At 56.6% G+C, this 18,199-nt stretch overlaps 1 protein-coding gene across 1 annotated transcript in view; it reads left to right on the top strand.

The window, feature by feature from the left end:
• LOC148140026 (nuclear factor 7, brain-like) overlaps positions 1–12,788 on the top strand; it is a 21,070-nt gene extending 8,282 nt beyond the window's left edge. Inside the window, exon 6 of the mRNA XM_087979210.1 lies at positions 12,072–12,788. Coding sequence (XP_087835336.1) covers positions 12,072–12,586 — 515 coding nt within the window. The 3' untranslated portion in view covers positions 12,587–12,788. The remainder of the gene's footprint in view (positions 1–12,071) is intronic.
• The last annotated feature ends 5,411 nt before the right edge of the window (positions 12,789–18,199 follow it).

Below are 18,199 nucleotides of genomic sequence, written 5' to 3' on the forward strand. Positions count from 1 at the left end.
CTCTGATCTCCAGCATCTGCAGACCTCACTTTCTCCCCAGAGTATAATGTTGAAATAGTGTGAGACAAACTAATGGGGCGAAAGACAGAGAGGTTGCTTGGCCCTGATGGCTTACATCTGAGGATTCTAAAACAGGTCACTACAGAGATAGTGAAGGCATTTGTTGTAATTCTCCTTAAATTGCTCAATTCTGGAAAAGTACCAGAGGATTGGAAAACTGCTGATATGACACATCTGTTTAATAAGGGAAGGAGGCAAAAAGCAGGTAACTATAGGTAGATTATCCCATGATCTATTATTGGAAAAGTATTGCAGTTGGTTACTGTGGAAGTAACAGTAGAATATTCAGAAAATCATAACCTCATCAAGCAGAGTCAGCGTGGTTTTATGAAAGGAAATTATCTGTCTCAGTTATGAAAGCTTTTGAGGAGATCTCAACTAGAGGGAATGGAATGGAAGGGAGCCAGTAGAGTTTTATTTGGACTTCTAGAAGCATTCAACAAGATACTTCAAGAAAGATTAAGAGGCCATGGTACTGTTGGCAGGATTATGGGATGTAGAAAGAATTGGCTTATGGGCAGGAAACAGCAGGTGGGGATAAGGAATGCTTTTTTAGGTTGGTGACCTGTGGCCAGTGGGGTTCCACAGGGATCAGTGCTGTGACTGCAAATGTTTACAATAAATATTAATGATTTGGAGGAAAGAAGTTAATGCACTGTCACCAAATTTGCAGACAATTCTAAAACAGGTGGATACAAACAATTCACAGAGACATTGATGGTTCAAGTAACTGGCATAAAGTTGGCAAACGGAGGATTAATTTGGGAAAGTTATTTATTTTGAAGAGAAAACAAAAGAACAAAGAATTATTTAAATGGAGAAAAACTGCAGAAAGGTGCACCACAAAGGCACTTGAGAGTATTTGCGCATGAAATGCAGAAAACTAGCACTCAGGGGCAGCATGTAATCAGGAAGAGCTATTGGAAAGGTGGCCCTTTCAATGTGGTTGGAGTGTAAGAGCTGGGAATTACAAGGCCCACATGGAATACTGAAAGAGCAGCTGGGAATTTCAGAAAGTAATTGAGAGAGCAAAGTAGGTGCATGAGAAAACACTAGTGGCTAAAATGAGGGAGAATTCCAAGATATTTCATCAGTATTTTAAGGGGAAGAGAATAACCAGGAAAATGTAGGGATCAAGGAGCAATCCAGGTATGGAGCTGGAGGAGAGACACAGGGTGTTAATTTACTATCTTGCTTCTGTCTTCACTTGGGAGAAGGACGATGTAAGTTAGAATTTAGAGTCAGAGAGTCATAGAGATGTACAGCATGGAAACAGACCCTTCGGTCCAACACGTCCATGCCGACCAGATATTCCAACCCAATCTAGTCCCACCTGTCAGCACCCCACCTGTATCCCTCCTAGTCATATACCCATCCAAATGCCTTTTAAATGTTGTAATTGTACCAGCCTCCACCACTTCCTCTGGCAGCTCATTCCATACACGTACTACCTTCTGTGTGAAAAAATTGCCCCTTAGGTTTCTTTCATATCTTTCCCCTCTCAACCTAAACCTATGTCCTCTAGTTCTGGACACCCCCACCTCAGGGAAAAGACTTTGCCCATTTACCCTATCCATGCCCGTCATAATTTTGTAAACCTCTATAAGGTCACCCCTCAGCATCTGACGCTCCAGGGAAAGCAGCCCCAGCCTGTTCAACCTGTGGCTCAAATCCTCCAACCCTGGCAACATCCTTGGAAATCTTTTCTGAACCCTTTCAAGTTTCACAACACCTTTCCGATAGGAAGGAGACCAGAATTGCACGCAATATTCCAACAGTGGCCTAACCAATGTCCTGTAGAGCCACAACATGACCTCCCAACCCCTGTACTCAATACTCTGACCAATAAAGGAAAGCATACCAAACGCCTTCTTCACTATCCTATCTACCTGTAATTCCACTTTCAATGAGCTATGAACCTACACTCCAAGGTCTCTTTTTTTTATTTCAAAAATATACTTTATTCATAAATAATTTGATTGTCTGTACAGTTGGTCATGCCATACATATGTAAACATGTACATACAGAGATCAGAATTTATCATTTTTATACAGGTCTGTACATTTTTGATCATATGCCCATATGATTAGCTGAGGTGCCAGCAGAGCCCAAATGACTGCATGGGCCCCCTGCTCTTCGTTAGGCAGGCAGATGTTACACAGTGGTCTTTCCCCACCGCGCCTTGGCGGCAGCTGCCCCAAGCTTCAGCGCGTCCCTCAACACGTAGTCCTGGACCATGGAATGTGCCAGTCTGCAACACTCAGTCGGGGTCAACTCCTTCAGCTGGAAGATCAGCAGGTTTCGGACCACCCAGAGAGCGTCCTTCACCGAGTTGATGATCCTCCAGGCACAGTTGATGTTCGTCTCGGTTTTCGTCCTGGGGAACAGACCGTAGAGCACGGAGTCCCGCGTCACGGCGCTGCTTGGGACGAACCTCGACAAACACCACTGCATTCCTCTCCAGACTTCCTCTGCGTAGGCACATTCCAGAAGGAGGTGTGTGACAGTCTCTTCCCCCCCGCAGCCGCTTCGAGGGCAGCGTGCGGTGCGGCTGAGAGTCCGGGCGTGCATAAAGGATCTCACAGGCAGAGCCCTTCTCACCACCAGCCAAGCCATGTCTTGGTGCTTGTTGGAAAGTTCTGGCAATGAGTCATTCTGCCAAATGGCTTTGACAGTCTGCTCAGGGAACCGCTCGATAGGATCCGCCCTCTCCTTTTCCCAAAGGGTCTCAAGGACACTACGTGCTGACCACTTCCTGATGGACTTGTGGTCAGAGGTGTTTTTCTTCATAAATTTCTCCACAAAGGACAGGTGATTCGGAACGGTCCAACTACTCGGAGCGTTCCGCGGCAGCGAGGCCAGGCCCATCCTGCGCAACACCGGGGACAGGTAGAACCTCAGTACGTAGTGACACTTGGTGTTTGCGTACCGGGGATCCACGCACAGCTTGATGCAGCCACACACAAAGGTGGCCATCAGGGTGAGGGTGGCATTGGGTGTATTTTTTCCCCCGTTGCCCAGATCTTTATACAGTGAGTCCCTTCGGACCCGGTCCATCTTTGACCTCCATATAAACTGGAAGATGGCCCGGGTGACTGCAGCGGCACAGGTGCTGGGAATAGGCCAGACCTGTGCCACGTATAATAGCAATGACAGTGCCTCACACCTGATGACCAGGTTTTTTTCCCGCGATGGAGAGCGACCGTAGCTTCCATCTGCCCAGTTTCTGCCTCACTTTGCTGATATGCTCCTCCCAAGACTTGGTGCATGCCCCAGCCCCTCCGAACCAAATACCCAGCACCTTCAGGTGGTCGGTCCTGACGGTGAAGGGGATCGAGGATTGGTCGGCCCAGTTCCCGAAGAGCATAGCCTCGCTCTTGCCTCGGTTTACCTTGGCCCCTGAGGCCCGTTCGAACTGGTCACAAATGCACATGAGTCTGCGCACAGACAGCGGATCCGAGCAGAAAACGGCGACGTCATCCATGTACAGGGAGGCCTTAACCTGCAGGCCCCCGCTGCCAGGAATAGTCACCCCTCTCAGGCTCGCATCCTTCCTGATGGACTCGGCAAATGGCTCTATGCAGCACACAAACAAGGCAGGAGAGAGGGGGCAGCCCTGCCTGACTCCAGATCTGACTGGGAAGCTATCTGATTCCCACCCGTTGATTGAGACTGCACTGACAATGTTGGTGTAGAGCAGTCTGATCCAATTGCAGATTCCCTCCCCAAAGCCCATTTTGGAGAGAACATCTCTCATATACGTGTGTGATATCCTGTCAAAGGCTTTCTCCTGGTCCAGGCTGATCAGGCAGGTGTGCACTCCAAGGTCTCTTTGTTCAGCAACATTCCCTTGGACCTTACCATTAAGTGTATAAGTCCTGCTAAGATTTGCTTTCGCAAAATGCAGCGCCTCACATTTATCTGAATTAAACTCCATCTGCCACTTCTCAGCCCATTGGCCCATCTGGTCCAGATCTTCTTGTAATCTGAGGTAACCCTGTCCACTACACCTCCAATTTTGGTGTCATCTGCAAACTGTACCCCTTATGCTCGCATCCAAAACATTTATGTAAATGACAAAAAGTCGAGGGCCCAGCACTGATCCTTGTGGCACTCCACTGGTCACAGGCCTCCTCACACACACACACACACACACACACACACACACACACACACACACACACACCCCTCCCCCCCACACAAACACCCCCTCCCCCCCCCACACACACACCCCTCTCCCCCCACACACACACCCCCACCCCCCCCACACACACACCCCCTCCCCCCCACACACATCTCCCTCCCTCCCACACACATCCACCTCCCCCCCCACACATCCCCCCCCCCACACACACACCCCTACACGCACACATCCCCTTCCCCACACACACTCCCCTCCCCCCCACTACACGTACACATCCCCTTCCCCACACACACACATCCCCTTCCCCACACACACTCCCCTCCCCCCCACTACACACACACATCCCCTTCCCCCCCACACACACAACCCTATCCCCCCCACACACACACCCCTCTCAACCCACCCCACAAACATCCCTCTCCCCCCACACACATCCCGCTCCTCCCCCCACAAACATCCCTCTCCCTCCCCCTCACACACCCCTCTCCCCCCCACACACACATCACTCCCCCTCCCCCACACACATCCCTCCCCCTCCCCCACACACATCCCTCCCCCTCCCCCACACACACCCCTCCCCACACACACACCCCTCCCCTCACACACACCCTTCCCCCCACACACACATCCCTCACCCCCCCACACACACATCCCACTTCCCCACACACACATCCTTCCCCCTCCCCCACACACACATCCCTCTCCCCACACGCACACATCACTCCCCCTCCCCCACACACACCCCTCCCCTCACACACATCCCTCTCCCCCCCACACACATCCCCTTCCCCACACACACCCCCCCTACACGCACACATCCCCTTCCCCACACACACACCCCTCCACCCCCCACACGCACACATCCCCTTCCCCACACACACACATCCCCTTCCCCACACACACATCCCCTTCCCCCCCCACACACAACCCTACCACCCCACACACACACCCCTTTCCCCCCACACACACACCCCCTCCCCCACACATACATCCCCTCCCCCCCACACACACACCCCTCTCAATCCCCCCCACAAACATCCCTCTCCCCCCACACATATCCCGCTCCCTCCCCCCACAAACATCCCTCTCCCTCCCCCCCAGACCACCCCCACACAGAAACCCCTCCCCCTCACACACCCCTCTCACCCCCACACATACCCCTCCCCCTCCCCCACACACACATCCCTCTCCCTCCCCGCACACCCCCCCCGCAACAGACACCCCTCCCCCCTCACACACCCCTCTCCCCCCACACACACCCCTCCCCTCACACACACCCCTCCCCCCACACACCCATCCCTCACCCCCCCCACACACACACCCCACTCCCCCCCTACACACACATCCCTCCCCCTCCCCCCCCACACACATCCCTCTCCCCACACGCACACATCACTCCCCCTCCCCCACACTCACCCCTCCCCCCCACACACAAATCCCTCTCCACCTCCACACACCCATCCCCCTCCCCCCACACACACACCCCCTCCCCCCCACACACTCCCCCCCACCCCACACACACTCCCCTCCCACACACACTCCCCTTCGCCCCACACATGCACATCCCCCCACACACACAAATCCCCCTCACCCCCTCCACCTACACACACCCCTCCCTCCCACACACACCCCCACACACATCCCCCTCCCCCCCTACACACACGTCCCCCTCCCCCCCCACACACATCCCCCTCCTCCCCACACACACACATTCCCCCCCAAACACACACAACCACCCCTCCCCACACACATCCACCCCACACACACATCCCTCTCCCCCCCACACACACACATATCCCCTCCCCCGCTAACACACACACACATCCCCCTCCCCCACACACAGACACATCCCCTTCCCCCCCACACACACCCCTCACACACCCCCACACACACACCTCACCGCCCCAAACACACACCTCACCCCCCACACACACCCCTCACCCCCCACACACACTCCCCCTCCCCCCAAACACACACATCCCGCTCCCCCCACACATACACATCCCCCTCTCCCCACACATACACACCCCCCTCCCCCCACACACATATGCCCCACCCCCCACACACATCCCCCTCACCCACCACACACATCCCCTTCCCCCCACACATCCCCTCCCCCCCCCACACACATCCCCCTACCCTCCACACACTTCCCCCTTCTCCCCACACACATATCCCCTTGCCCCCCCCACACACACACATCCCTTCCCCACACACACCTCCCGCTCCCCTCCACACCCATATCCCCCTCCCCCCTACACACCCATCCCCCTCCCCCCCACACACACACTCCCCCCACACACTCCCCCTCCCCCCACACCCCCCCCCACACACACACACACACATCCCCTTCCCCACACACACATCCCATTTCCCCCCCCCCCACACACATCCCCCTCCCCCCCACACACACACATCCCCCTCCCCCCACACACAACCCTCCCCCCCACACACACCCCTCCCCCCCACACACACACCCCTCCCCCCACACACACACCCCTCCCCCCACACACACATCCCCTCCCCACACACACATCCCCTCCCCCCACACACATCCCCTCCCCCCACACACACATCCCCTCCCCCACACACACATCCCCTCCCCCCACACACACACCCCTCCCCCCACACACATCCCTCTCCCCCCACACACAACCCCCTCCCCCCACACACACAACCCCCTCCCCCCACACACACAACCCCCTCCCCCCCACACACACAACCCCCTCCCCCCACACACACAACTCCCTCCCCCCACACAGACACATCCCCCTCCCCCACACACACCCCTCCCCACACACACACTCCCCCTCCCCCCCCCACACACACATCCCCCACCCCCCATACACACACATCCCCCTCCCCCCACACACACCATCCCGCTCCCCCCCCACACACACCCATCCCCCTCCCCACACATACACACACATCTGCCACTCCCCACACACACAGATCCCCCTCCCCCAACACACACATATCCACCATCCCCCCCACACACACAACCCCCTCCCCCCCCACACACACACATACACATCCCCCTCCCCACACGCACACTCACCCCCTCCCCCCCAAACACACATCCCCTTCCCCCCACCACACACACACATCACCCTCCCCCCCACACACATCCCCCTCCCCCGTACACACACCCACCCACCACCCCCCACACACACACCCATCCCCTTCCCCCCCCCACACACATATCTGCCTCTCCCCACACACAGATCCCCCTCACCCCCCCCACACACATATCCCCCTCCCCCCACACACACATCCCCCTCCCCCCCACACACATATCCCCCTCCCCCCCCCACACACACCCCTCCCCCCCCACACACACATCCCCCTCCCCCCACACACACATCCCCCTCCCCCCCACACACACACCCCTCCCTCCCCATACACACCCCTCCCCCACCACACACACACACATCCCCCTCCCCCCCACACACACCCATCCCCCTCCCCCCCTACACACACCCATCCCCCTCCCCCCACACACACCCATCCCCCCCACACACACACCCATCCCCCTCCCCCCCCACACACACATCCCCCTCCCCCCCACACACACCCATTCCCCTCCCCCCCCACACACACCCATCCCCGTCCCCCCCACACACACACCTCCCCTCCCCCCCACACACATCCCCCTCCCCCCCACACACATCCCCCTCCCCCCTACACACACCCACCCACCTCCCCCCCACACATACCCATCCCCCTCCCCCCCCACACACACATCTGCCTCTCCCCACACACAGATCCCCAACCCCCCACACACATATCCCCCTCCCCCCCACACACACATCCCCCTCCCCCCCTCACACACACATCCCCCTCCCCCCACACACACCCCTCCCCCCCACACACACACCCCTCCCCCCCCACACACACACATCCCCCTCCCCCCCACACACACATCCCCCTCCCCCCCACACACACATCCCCCTCCCCCCACACACACATCCCCCTCCCCCCCACACACACATCCCCCCCCACACACACATCCCCTCCCCCCCCACACACACACACCCCTCCCCCACACACACACACCCCTCCCCCCCCACACACCCCCACCACCCACCCCCCACACACCCCTCCCCCCCACACACACCTCCACCCCCCACACACCCCTCCCCCCCCCACACACACACATCCCCCTCCCCCCACACACACCCATCCCCCTCCCCCTCCCCCCCACACACACCCATCCCCCCCACACACACACCCATCCCCCTCCCCCCCTACACACACATCCCCCTCCCCCCACACACACCCATCCCCTCCTCCACACACACCCATCCCCCTCCCCCCCACACACACCCATCCCCCTCCCCCCCTCACACACACATCCCCCTCCCCCCCACACACACCCATCCCCCTCCCCCCCTCACACACACATCCCCCTCCCCCCCACACACACATCCCCCTCCCCCCCACACACATCCCCCTCCCCCCCACACATCTAACACACACACCCCCAACCAATCCCCCTGCCCCCCACACACATCCCCTCCCCCCCACACACACCCATCCCCCTCCCCCACACACACACCCATCCCCCTCCCCCCACACACACCCACCCCCCCTCCCCCCCCACACACACATCCCCCTCCCCCCCCACACACATCCCCCTCCCCCCCCACACATCTAACACACACACCCCCAACGAATCCCCCTCCCCCCCACACACATCCCCTCCCCCCCACACACACCCATCCCCCTCCCCCACACACACACACCCCTCCCCCCCCACACACACACCCCTCCCCCCCCCACACACACATCCCCCTCCCCCACACACACATCCCCCTCCCCCCCACACACACACCCCTCCCTCCCCATACACACCCCTCCCCCACCACACACACACATCCCCCTCCCCCCACACACACCCATCCCCCTCCCCCCCTACACACACCCATCCCCCTCCCCCCACACACACCCATCCCCCTCCCCCCACACACACCCATCCCCCCCACACACACACCCATCCCCCTCCCCCCCACACACACACATCCCCCTCCCCCCGACACACACCCATTCCCCTCCCCCCCCACACACACCCATCCCCGTCCCCCCCACACACACACCCATCCCCGTCCCCCCCACACACACACCCCCCTCCCCCCCCACACACACATCCCCTCCCCCCCCCACACACCCATCCCCCTCCCCCCCACACACATCCCCCTCCCCCCCACACACATCCCCCCTCCCCCCTACACACACCCACCCACCTCCCCCCACACACACACCCATCCCCCTCACCCCCCCATACACATATCCCCCTCCCCCCACACACACATCCCCCTCCCCCCCTCACACACACATCCCCCTCCCCCCACACACACACCCCTCCCCCCCACACACACACCCCTCCCCCCCACACACACACCCCTCCCCCCCACACACACATCCCCCTCCCCCCCACACACACATCCCCCTCCCCCCACACACACATCCCCCTCCCCCCACACACACATCCCCCTCCCCCCACACACACATCCCCCCCCACACACACATCCCCTCCCCCCCCACACACACACCCCTCCACCCCCACACACACACCCCTCCCCCCCACACACACACCCCTCCCCCCCCACACACACACCCCTCCACCCCCCACACACCCCTCCCCCCCCACACACACCTCCACCCCCCACACACCCCTCCCCCCCCACACACACACATCCCCCTACCCCCACACACACCCATCCCCCTCCCCCTCCCCCCCACACACACCCATCCCCCCCACACACACCCATCCCCCTCCCCCCCTACACACACATCCCCCTCCCCCCCACACACACCCATCCCCCTCCTCCACACACACCCATCCCCCTCCCCCCCACACACACCCATCCCCCTCCCCCCCTCACACACACATCCCCCTCCCCCCCACACACACCCATCCCCCTCCCCCCCTCACACACACATCCCCCTCCCCCCCACACACACATCCCCCTCCCCCCCACACACATCCCCCTCCCCCCCCACACATCTAACACACACACCCCCAACCAATCCCCCTCCCCCCCACACACATCCCCTCCCCCCCACACACACCCATCCCCCTCCCCCACACACACACCCATCCCCCTCCCCCCACACACACACACCCCCCTCCCCCCCCACACACACATCCCCCTCCCCCCCCACACACATCCCCCTCCCCCCTCACACACACATCCCCCTCCCCCCCACACAAACCCATCCCCCTCCCCCCACACACACCCATCCCCCTCCCCCTCACACACATCCCCTCCCCCCCACACACATCCCCTCCCCCCCACACACATCCCCCCCCACACATCCCCCCCTCCCCCCCACACATCCCCCTCCCCCCCACACACACCCCCCTCCCCCCCACACATCCCCCTCCCCCACACACACATCCCCCTCCCCCCCACACATCCTCCTCCCCCCCACACACATCCCCTCCCCCCCCCACACACCCACCCCCCCCACACACACCCCTCCCCCACACACCCCTCCCCCCCCACACACACACACATCCCCCTCCCCCCACACACACCCATCCCCCGCCCCCCCACACACACCCATCCCCCTCCCCCCACACACACATCACCCCTCTCCCCCACACACACCCATCCCCCTCCCCCCTCACACACACCCCCCTCCCCCCACACACATCCCCCTCCCCCCCACACACACACCCATCCCCCTCCCCCCACACACACATCCCCCTCTCCCCCACACACACCCATCCCCCTCCCCCCTCACACACACCCCCCTCCCCCCCACACACACCCATCCCCCTCCCCCCCCACACTCAACCCCCTACCCCCTCACACACACACCCCACCCCCACACACACACCCATCCCCCTCCCCCCCACACACACACATCCCCCTCAACCCCACACACACCCATCCCCCTCCCCCCTCACACACACCCCCCTCCCCCCCACACACACACATCCCCCTCCCCCCCCCACACACACACCCCACACCCACACACACCCCACCCCCACACACACATCGCCCCTCCTCCCCACACACACCCATCCCCCTCCCCCCCCACACACATCTCCCCTCCCCCCCCACACACACATCCCCCTCCCCCCACACACACCCATCCCCCTCCCCCCACACACACCCATCCCCCTCCCCCCCACTCACACCACCCCCACCCCACACACACACACCCCTCCGCCCCCACACACACATCTCCCCTCCCCCCCCACACACACACATCCCCCTCCCCCCACACACACCCATCCCCCTCCCCCCACTCACACCACCCCCACCCCACACACACATCCCCCTCCCCCCCACACATCCCCCTCCCCCCCACACACATCCCCCTCCCCCCCCACACATCCCCCTCCCCCCACACACACCCATCCCCCTCCCCCCACACACACACATCCCCCTCCCCCCACACACACCCATCCCCCTCCCCCCCACACACACCCAGCCCCCTCCCCCAAAACACACATCCCCCTGCCCCCCACACACACCCATCCCCCTCCCCCCCACACACACCCATCCCCTCCCCCCCCCACACACACCCATCCCCCTCTCCCCCCCACACACACATCCCTCTCCCCCCCACACATCCCCCTCTCCCCCCCACACATCCCCCTCTCCCCCCCACACATCCCCCTCCCCACCCCCACACATCTCCCTCCCCCACACACACATCCCCCTCCTCCCCACACACACATCCCCCTCCCATCCACCCACACCCCCTTCCTCCCCCACTCACACCACCCCCACCCCACACACACATCCCCCTCCCATCCACCCACACCCCCTTCCTCCCCCACTCACACCTCCCCCACCCCACATATCCAGACCCAGGGACTGTCTCTAACTCTCTGTGTTTCTCTCCCAGTCCCTGTGACCCTGGATGTGGAAACAGCGAGTCCCCGGCTCGAGGTCTCTGAGGATCTGAAGAGTTTGAGATGGACCCGGACCCGGAGGAGTCTCCCTGACACCGAGAAGAGGTTCACAGCCTGGGACTGTGCCCTGGGATCAGAGGGATTCACATCGGGGAGACATTACTGGGAGGTGGAGGTGGGGGGGAATCGGGACTGGAATCTGGGAGTAGCCTCAGAGTCTGTGGAGAGGAAGAGACCGGTCAGTCTGATCCCAGAGAATGGATTCTGGACCATGGGGCGGGATTGGGATCAGTTTTATATAAACACCTCTCCTCAATCCCCTCTCTGTGTCGGTCAGATCCCCAGGAAGGTGGGAGTTTATCTCAGTTATGAATCTGGGACAGTTTCATTTTACAACGCGGACACCAAGTCCCATCTCCACACCTTCACTGGGAATAAATTCACTGGGAAACTTTATCCTTTCTTCGAGGTTTGGGATTTAAACCAGTTTCTAAGAATCAGCTGTTAAAGGGGCGGGGCCTCCCTGACGTCACAGTGACCCCCGGGTTTAGGGTCTGGGTCAGGGATTGGGGTCAGAAACCTCCCATTGACAACAGGATGTTACTGAATGTGTTATTGAATTCTGAGATTATACTTTGTAACATCACAAACAAACTGTCAATAAATCAGATACAAATATAAATGTCAGATGGTGAAAATAAAAAGTAAATTAAATATCTTGTGTCTCTCCTTCCTTCATTTACTCCCTGTTTCAGTCCCATCCTTCATCTCTTCACCTGTTTCCCAGTCTGGAGCTGGGATTTCTCTGTGTTTCTCACTCTGCACCCGGAACATGAAATCCTGAGGGAGAAATGCAAACACTGGAGGGTGTAACAAAACTGCATTTACATAGCATCCTCCACTGAGCTGCTTGTATCATTGGGGCGGAGATTTACACAGAATCTCTGTCAGGATATACAATATCCCCAGTGTTTAACTGCCCGTTAACTCCGGTTCTCTGTGCACAGATGCTGCCTGACCTGCTGAGGATTTGCAGCATTTTCTGATTTTATTTCTGATTTCCAGCGTCCCCAGGATTTGTTTGTGTGTCACCGCCATCTGCTGGATGGAATTAGTACTGAATGATATTGGGCCGCAGTACCGTCTCCCGCCAGGCGGGGGCGGTCCTGTACCGTGTGTCTGAAAAGGCTCCGAGGATCATCGATCAATTTGTAAATTCACTGAAAAGTCAGTGTCCAGGGTCGAGCTGTTGCTGTGATCATGTTTATTCTTTACACATCTGTTGGAAAACGTGGAAAATCGTCAACAAAATACCAGATAGTAAGAACTGAGCCCCAGATCCTCTTTAATTTCAGGAAGAGGTCATTCCCGGTGGGATCGGGTGGGTATCATTCCCGCTGAAAGATCCCAAACAAATACAAGGAGTTGGGCATCGTCCAGGGAAAAGGTGAGAACTTTCTCCAATGTCTCTGATCAGCTGAACAGAGCCTGGAACTGGCTCCTGTCAGTATAAGGGAACAGCAGGGAGAGGCAATCTGCAACATTAAAGTCTCAGACTCAAACACAGAGACTGGAAAGGGAGGCAGAAGTGAAAAGGAAGAACATAGTGAGGGCCATGAGGTTAAATATGACCCAATGGGGTTTCTATTTAAAGACAAAATATTGCTCGGTGAAAGACAATCCTTGATCTGCCTGAAACCTGTTGGTCCAGAACAAGGAGTTGACCCTGATCGAGTGTTACAGACTGGCACATTCCAAGGTCCAGGACTACGTGCTGAGGGACGCACTACAGCTCAGGGCAGCTGCTGCCAAGGTGCAGTGGGGAAAGAAAATCGCCTGGCACAGGGTGATTCCCTGATCCAGAAGGTGGGTCTCCCAGGACGGGACTGAGCTGAGAGCCTGCATCATCAGAGGATCTTGAGCCCTGATTTATGGGCGGCACGGAGGCACAGTGGTTAGCACTGCTGCCTCACAGCGCCAGAGACCCGGGTTCAATTCCCGCCTCAGGCGACTGTCTGTGTGGAGTTTGCACATTCTCCCCGTGTCTGCGTGGGGTCCCTCCGGGTGCTCCGGTTTCCTCCCAGAGTCATAAAGATGTGCAGGTTAGGTGAATTGGCCATGCTAAATTGCCTGTAGTGTTAGGTAAGGGGTAAATGTAGGGGTATGGGTGGGTCGCGCTTCGGCGGGTCGGTGTGGACTTGTTGGGCCGAAGGGCCAGTTTCCACACTGTAATCTAATCTAATCTAATCACAAAAGCAGTTAGGTTCTGTGCAGAGTTGAGCACAGCGTCATGGCGCTGCTCGGGATGAACCTCGACAAACACCACTGCATTCCTCTCCAGACTTCTTCTGCGTAGGCATATTTTTCAAACCCACCGACTCCCACAGCTACCTGGATTACACCTCTTCCCAGCCTATCCCGTATTCCCAATTCCTCCGCCTCCGCCGTATCTGCTCCCAGGAGGACCAGTTCCACCACAGAACACACCAGATGGCCTCCTTCTTTAGAGACCGCAATTTCCCTTCCCACATGGTTAAAGATGCCCTCCAACGCATCTCGCCCACATCCCGCACCTCCGCCCTCAGACCAACCGTAACAAGGACAGAATGCCCCTGGTGCTCACCTTCCACCCTACAAACCTTTGCATAAACCAAATCATCCGCCGACATTTCCGCCACCTCCAAAAAGACCCCACCACCAGGGATATATTTCCCTCCCCACCCCTTTCCACCTTCCACAAAGACCGTTCCCTCCGTAACTACCTACAACCCACCCTCCCATCCTGGCACTTTCCCCTGCCACCGCAGGAACTGTAAAACCTGTGCCCACACCTCCTCCCTCACCTCTATCCAAGGCCCTAAAGGAGCTTTCCACATCCATCAAAGTTTAACCTGCAAATCCACCAATATCATTTATTGTATCCGTTGCTCCCAATGCGGTCTCCTCTACATTGGGGAGACTGGATGCCTCCTAGCAGAGCGCTTTAGGGAACATCTCCGAGACACCCGCACCAATCAACCACATCGCCCCGTGGCCCAACATTTCAACTCCCCCTCCCACTCTGCCGAGGACATGGAGGTCCTGGGCCTCCTTCACTGCCGCTCCCTCACCACCAGAACGCCTCATCTTCCGTGTCGGAACACTTCAACCCCAGGGCATCAATGTGGACTTCAACAGTTTCCTCATTTCCCCTTCCCCCACCTCACCCGAGTTCCAAACTTCCAGCTCAGCACTGTCCCCATGACTTGTCCGGACTTGTCCGACCTGCTTAGCTCCTTTTCCACCTATCCACTCCACCCTCTCCTCCCTGACCTATCACCTTCATCCCCTCCCCCACTCACCCATTGTAATCTATGCTACTTTCTCCCTACCCCCACCCTCCTCTAGCTTATCTCTCCACACTTCAGGCTCACTGCCTTTATTCCTGATGAAGGGCTTTTGCCCGAAACGTCGATTTCGCTGCACTTTGGATGCTGCCTGAACTGCTGTGCTCTTCCAGCACCACTGATCCAGAATCTGGTTTCCAGCATCTGCAGTCATTGTTTTTACCTGGCTGGATATTGAGGCTTCCCAAACAAAATGCCCCCTCATCAATCTATTATTTATGGATAAGATGAGAGTTATTACAGATTACCGTAAAAATCGAATTGTATGAAATACAATCAAAGCTTGGAGGATGACATGACAGGATGAGGATAATTTACAAAAAACTTCTCCTTTTACCCCTATAGTGAGAACGTTGGAATTTCAGCCAGGCCTGACTGATGCTGGATTTAAAATCTGGGAGTCCAGAGGCACCTCCTGTTTGGGAGATCTGTTCGATGGGGAGGTCATGATATCCTTCAAACAGTTGTGTCAGAAGCAAGGACCTTTTTCAATATTTTCAAGTACAAGACTTCAGACAAAAAAAAGACCACATTGATGATTAATCCATACAAATCAGATTCGGAAAGGAGAGTGCTGCGGCCAATGGATGCGCCCTGGGTCAGTACTGTCTACCACTCACAAGGTAATACGGTATTGAAGGACATGGAACGGTTATATAAAATCTGGAATCAAGAATTAGGGATAGAAATCTCCTTCGAGATGTGGGAGGATATCTGGGAAAATGCCATGAAGATCTCCATCTGTCATAGAACTCAGGCTATTCAATAGAAAATACTTCATAGGGCTCATATGGCACCAGACTGATGTGCAAAGTTCAAAGCAGAAGCATCTCCAATGCCCTAAATGTAAAATAGAAGTGGGTACTCTCACTCACTGTTTGTGGACATGCCATAAGATTTATTCCTGATGAAGGGCTTTTGCCCGAAACGTCGATTTCGCTGCTCCTTGGATGCTGCCTGAACTGCTGTGCTCTTCCAGCACCACTAATCCAGAATCTGGTTTCCAGCATCTGCAGTCATTGTTTTTACCTCGTTGATTTTAACCCTACTGCGAATCCTCTTGCAAGGATGCCGGCCTTGAAGAAGTTTTCCTCCTCTCTCTCTACAAGAATCTCAGGGATTCCCTCTCCCACTGCAACTCCCGTGTCATTTCCTCTGAAGCTCTTCAACCATGTCGTGAAACAAACTCGGTACCACAGCCACATTTGCTTCCTCACTGCCTGCCTCCGGAACCAACTCATCCCACACGGACTCCGGACCACCTTTAAACCAGCAGAGTTCGGACCCGAACAGGACAAACAGTACAGACTACAGATTCAAAAACACCAGCAACAGTTCTCCTTCAAGATCCTCCGCTCCACGCTCGCAGCAATGCGCCGGCACCTACCCTCTCCACAGTCAGCCCTGCCTCAGCTGAGGGCCACACTCTGTCAGAATTACAAAGGACCCACTCTGTACTACATCCTCAGGAGAAAGCTTTATTCCTGGTGAAGGGCTTTCGCTGCTCCTTGGATGCTGCTTGAACTGCTGTGCTCTTCCAGCACCACTAATCCAGAATGCCATAAGGTTTGCAGATATTGGAACAGCATAGCGAATGTCTTGGCAAAGATTTTGGGAATGGAGATTTGGGTTGGACCCTGTGTTTCTTTTTTTGGGCTTTCCAAATTTCCCCTCTCTCGATGCATCCGGGAAGAAGTGGTTCACTATCCTTTCCTTTTGTGCGAGGAAAAGCATTTCAGTAAGTTGGGATCCGAAAGTCCTCCAGAACTTTCGAATTGTCATAGGATAGTCATGGAATATATTCCCCTTGACTTCCTTACGAATATGGTGCACCAAAAAACTGAATTTTTTGGTGCATGGCAGCCCTTTTTGAACTACACCAATGCAGAACATCGGCCAGATGTTCAGGGCCTTTGTTTAGCCGTGGGGATGGTGCTTGTTGGTTCGGGGGCCCCTGGGAGGAGGAATCCCGTATAAATATGGGTTTTGTTATGACTTAATATAATTTTATTTTGAATGTGATTTATTTCATTATTTTTTTCCTTTTTTGAGTTATTGTGAGTAATGTACGATACTGTGGTTTTCTTTTTATATACAGTCTTCTTTCCTGTATCCTATTTTGTGATTTGGTAGTCTGTACAGTAGATTAGTAGTTAGTTTTCTTAATTTTATATTGATGCTGTTATTCTATTGTAAAGTGGATAAACTATTTTGTATTAATTTTGTAGTTTTGTAAGAAACAACTCAAATTTTTTCAATAAATAAATATTTTACAAAATAGCAGGTATGATGGGCTGAATGGCTTCTATACTATCATATAACCGGGGAGGGTCAGGAGAAAATATGGAGACAGATTTTACCCAAAGCTGTCTGGCTGACCTGGGTCTGAAAGGGGCAGATGATTTACCCCACAGATTGTCAGGGGTGGAGGTGAGGTCGGAGTGGGGCATGTTGGAGATAGAGGGGTGTCTGGGAAAGGAAAGAAAGGCGAAAGGAAGAGGGAGGCTGCCTCCCACTCACTGGAAACTGAAACCCAGGAAGATAAGGCAGAAATGGGTGATTGGTGAGAGTGGCTGTGGGCGCAGATGTAAAAGCTGAGAATTAGGAAACAGACTGAGAGCCGGAGAGCTACAGGAGTTCACAGGCTCTGTGTCTGTCCGGGTGGGTGTGTGTGAGAGAGAAATCACAGCACAGTCTCACACACATACACAGCCCCCAGCCCTGTTCGGCTGCAC

This window comes from Chiloscyllium plagiosum, unplaced genomic scaffold, assembly GCF_037043375.1.
Source record: "Chiloscyllium plagiosum isolate Xiang-an unplaced genomic scaffold, Cpla_swu_hap1 HiC_scaffold_35, whole genome shotgun sequence".
Classification (NCBI taxonomy): Eukaryota; Metazoa; Chordata; class Chondrichthyes; order Orectolobiformes; family Hemiscylliidae; genus Chiloscyllium; species Chiloscyllium plagiosum.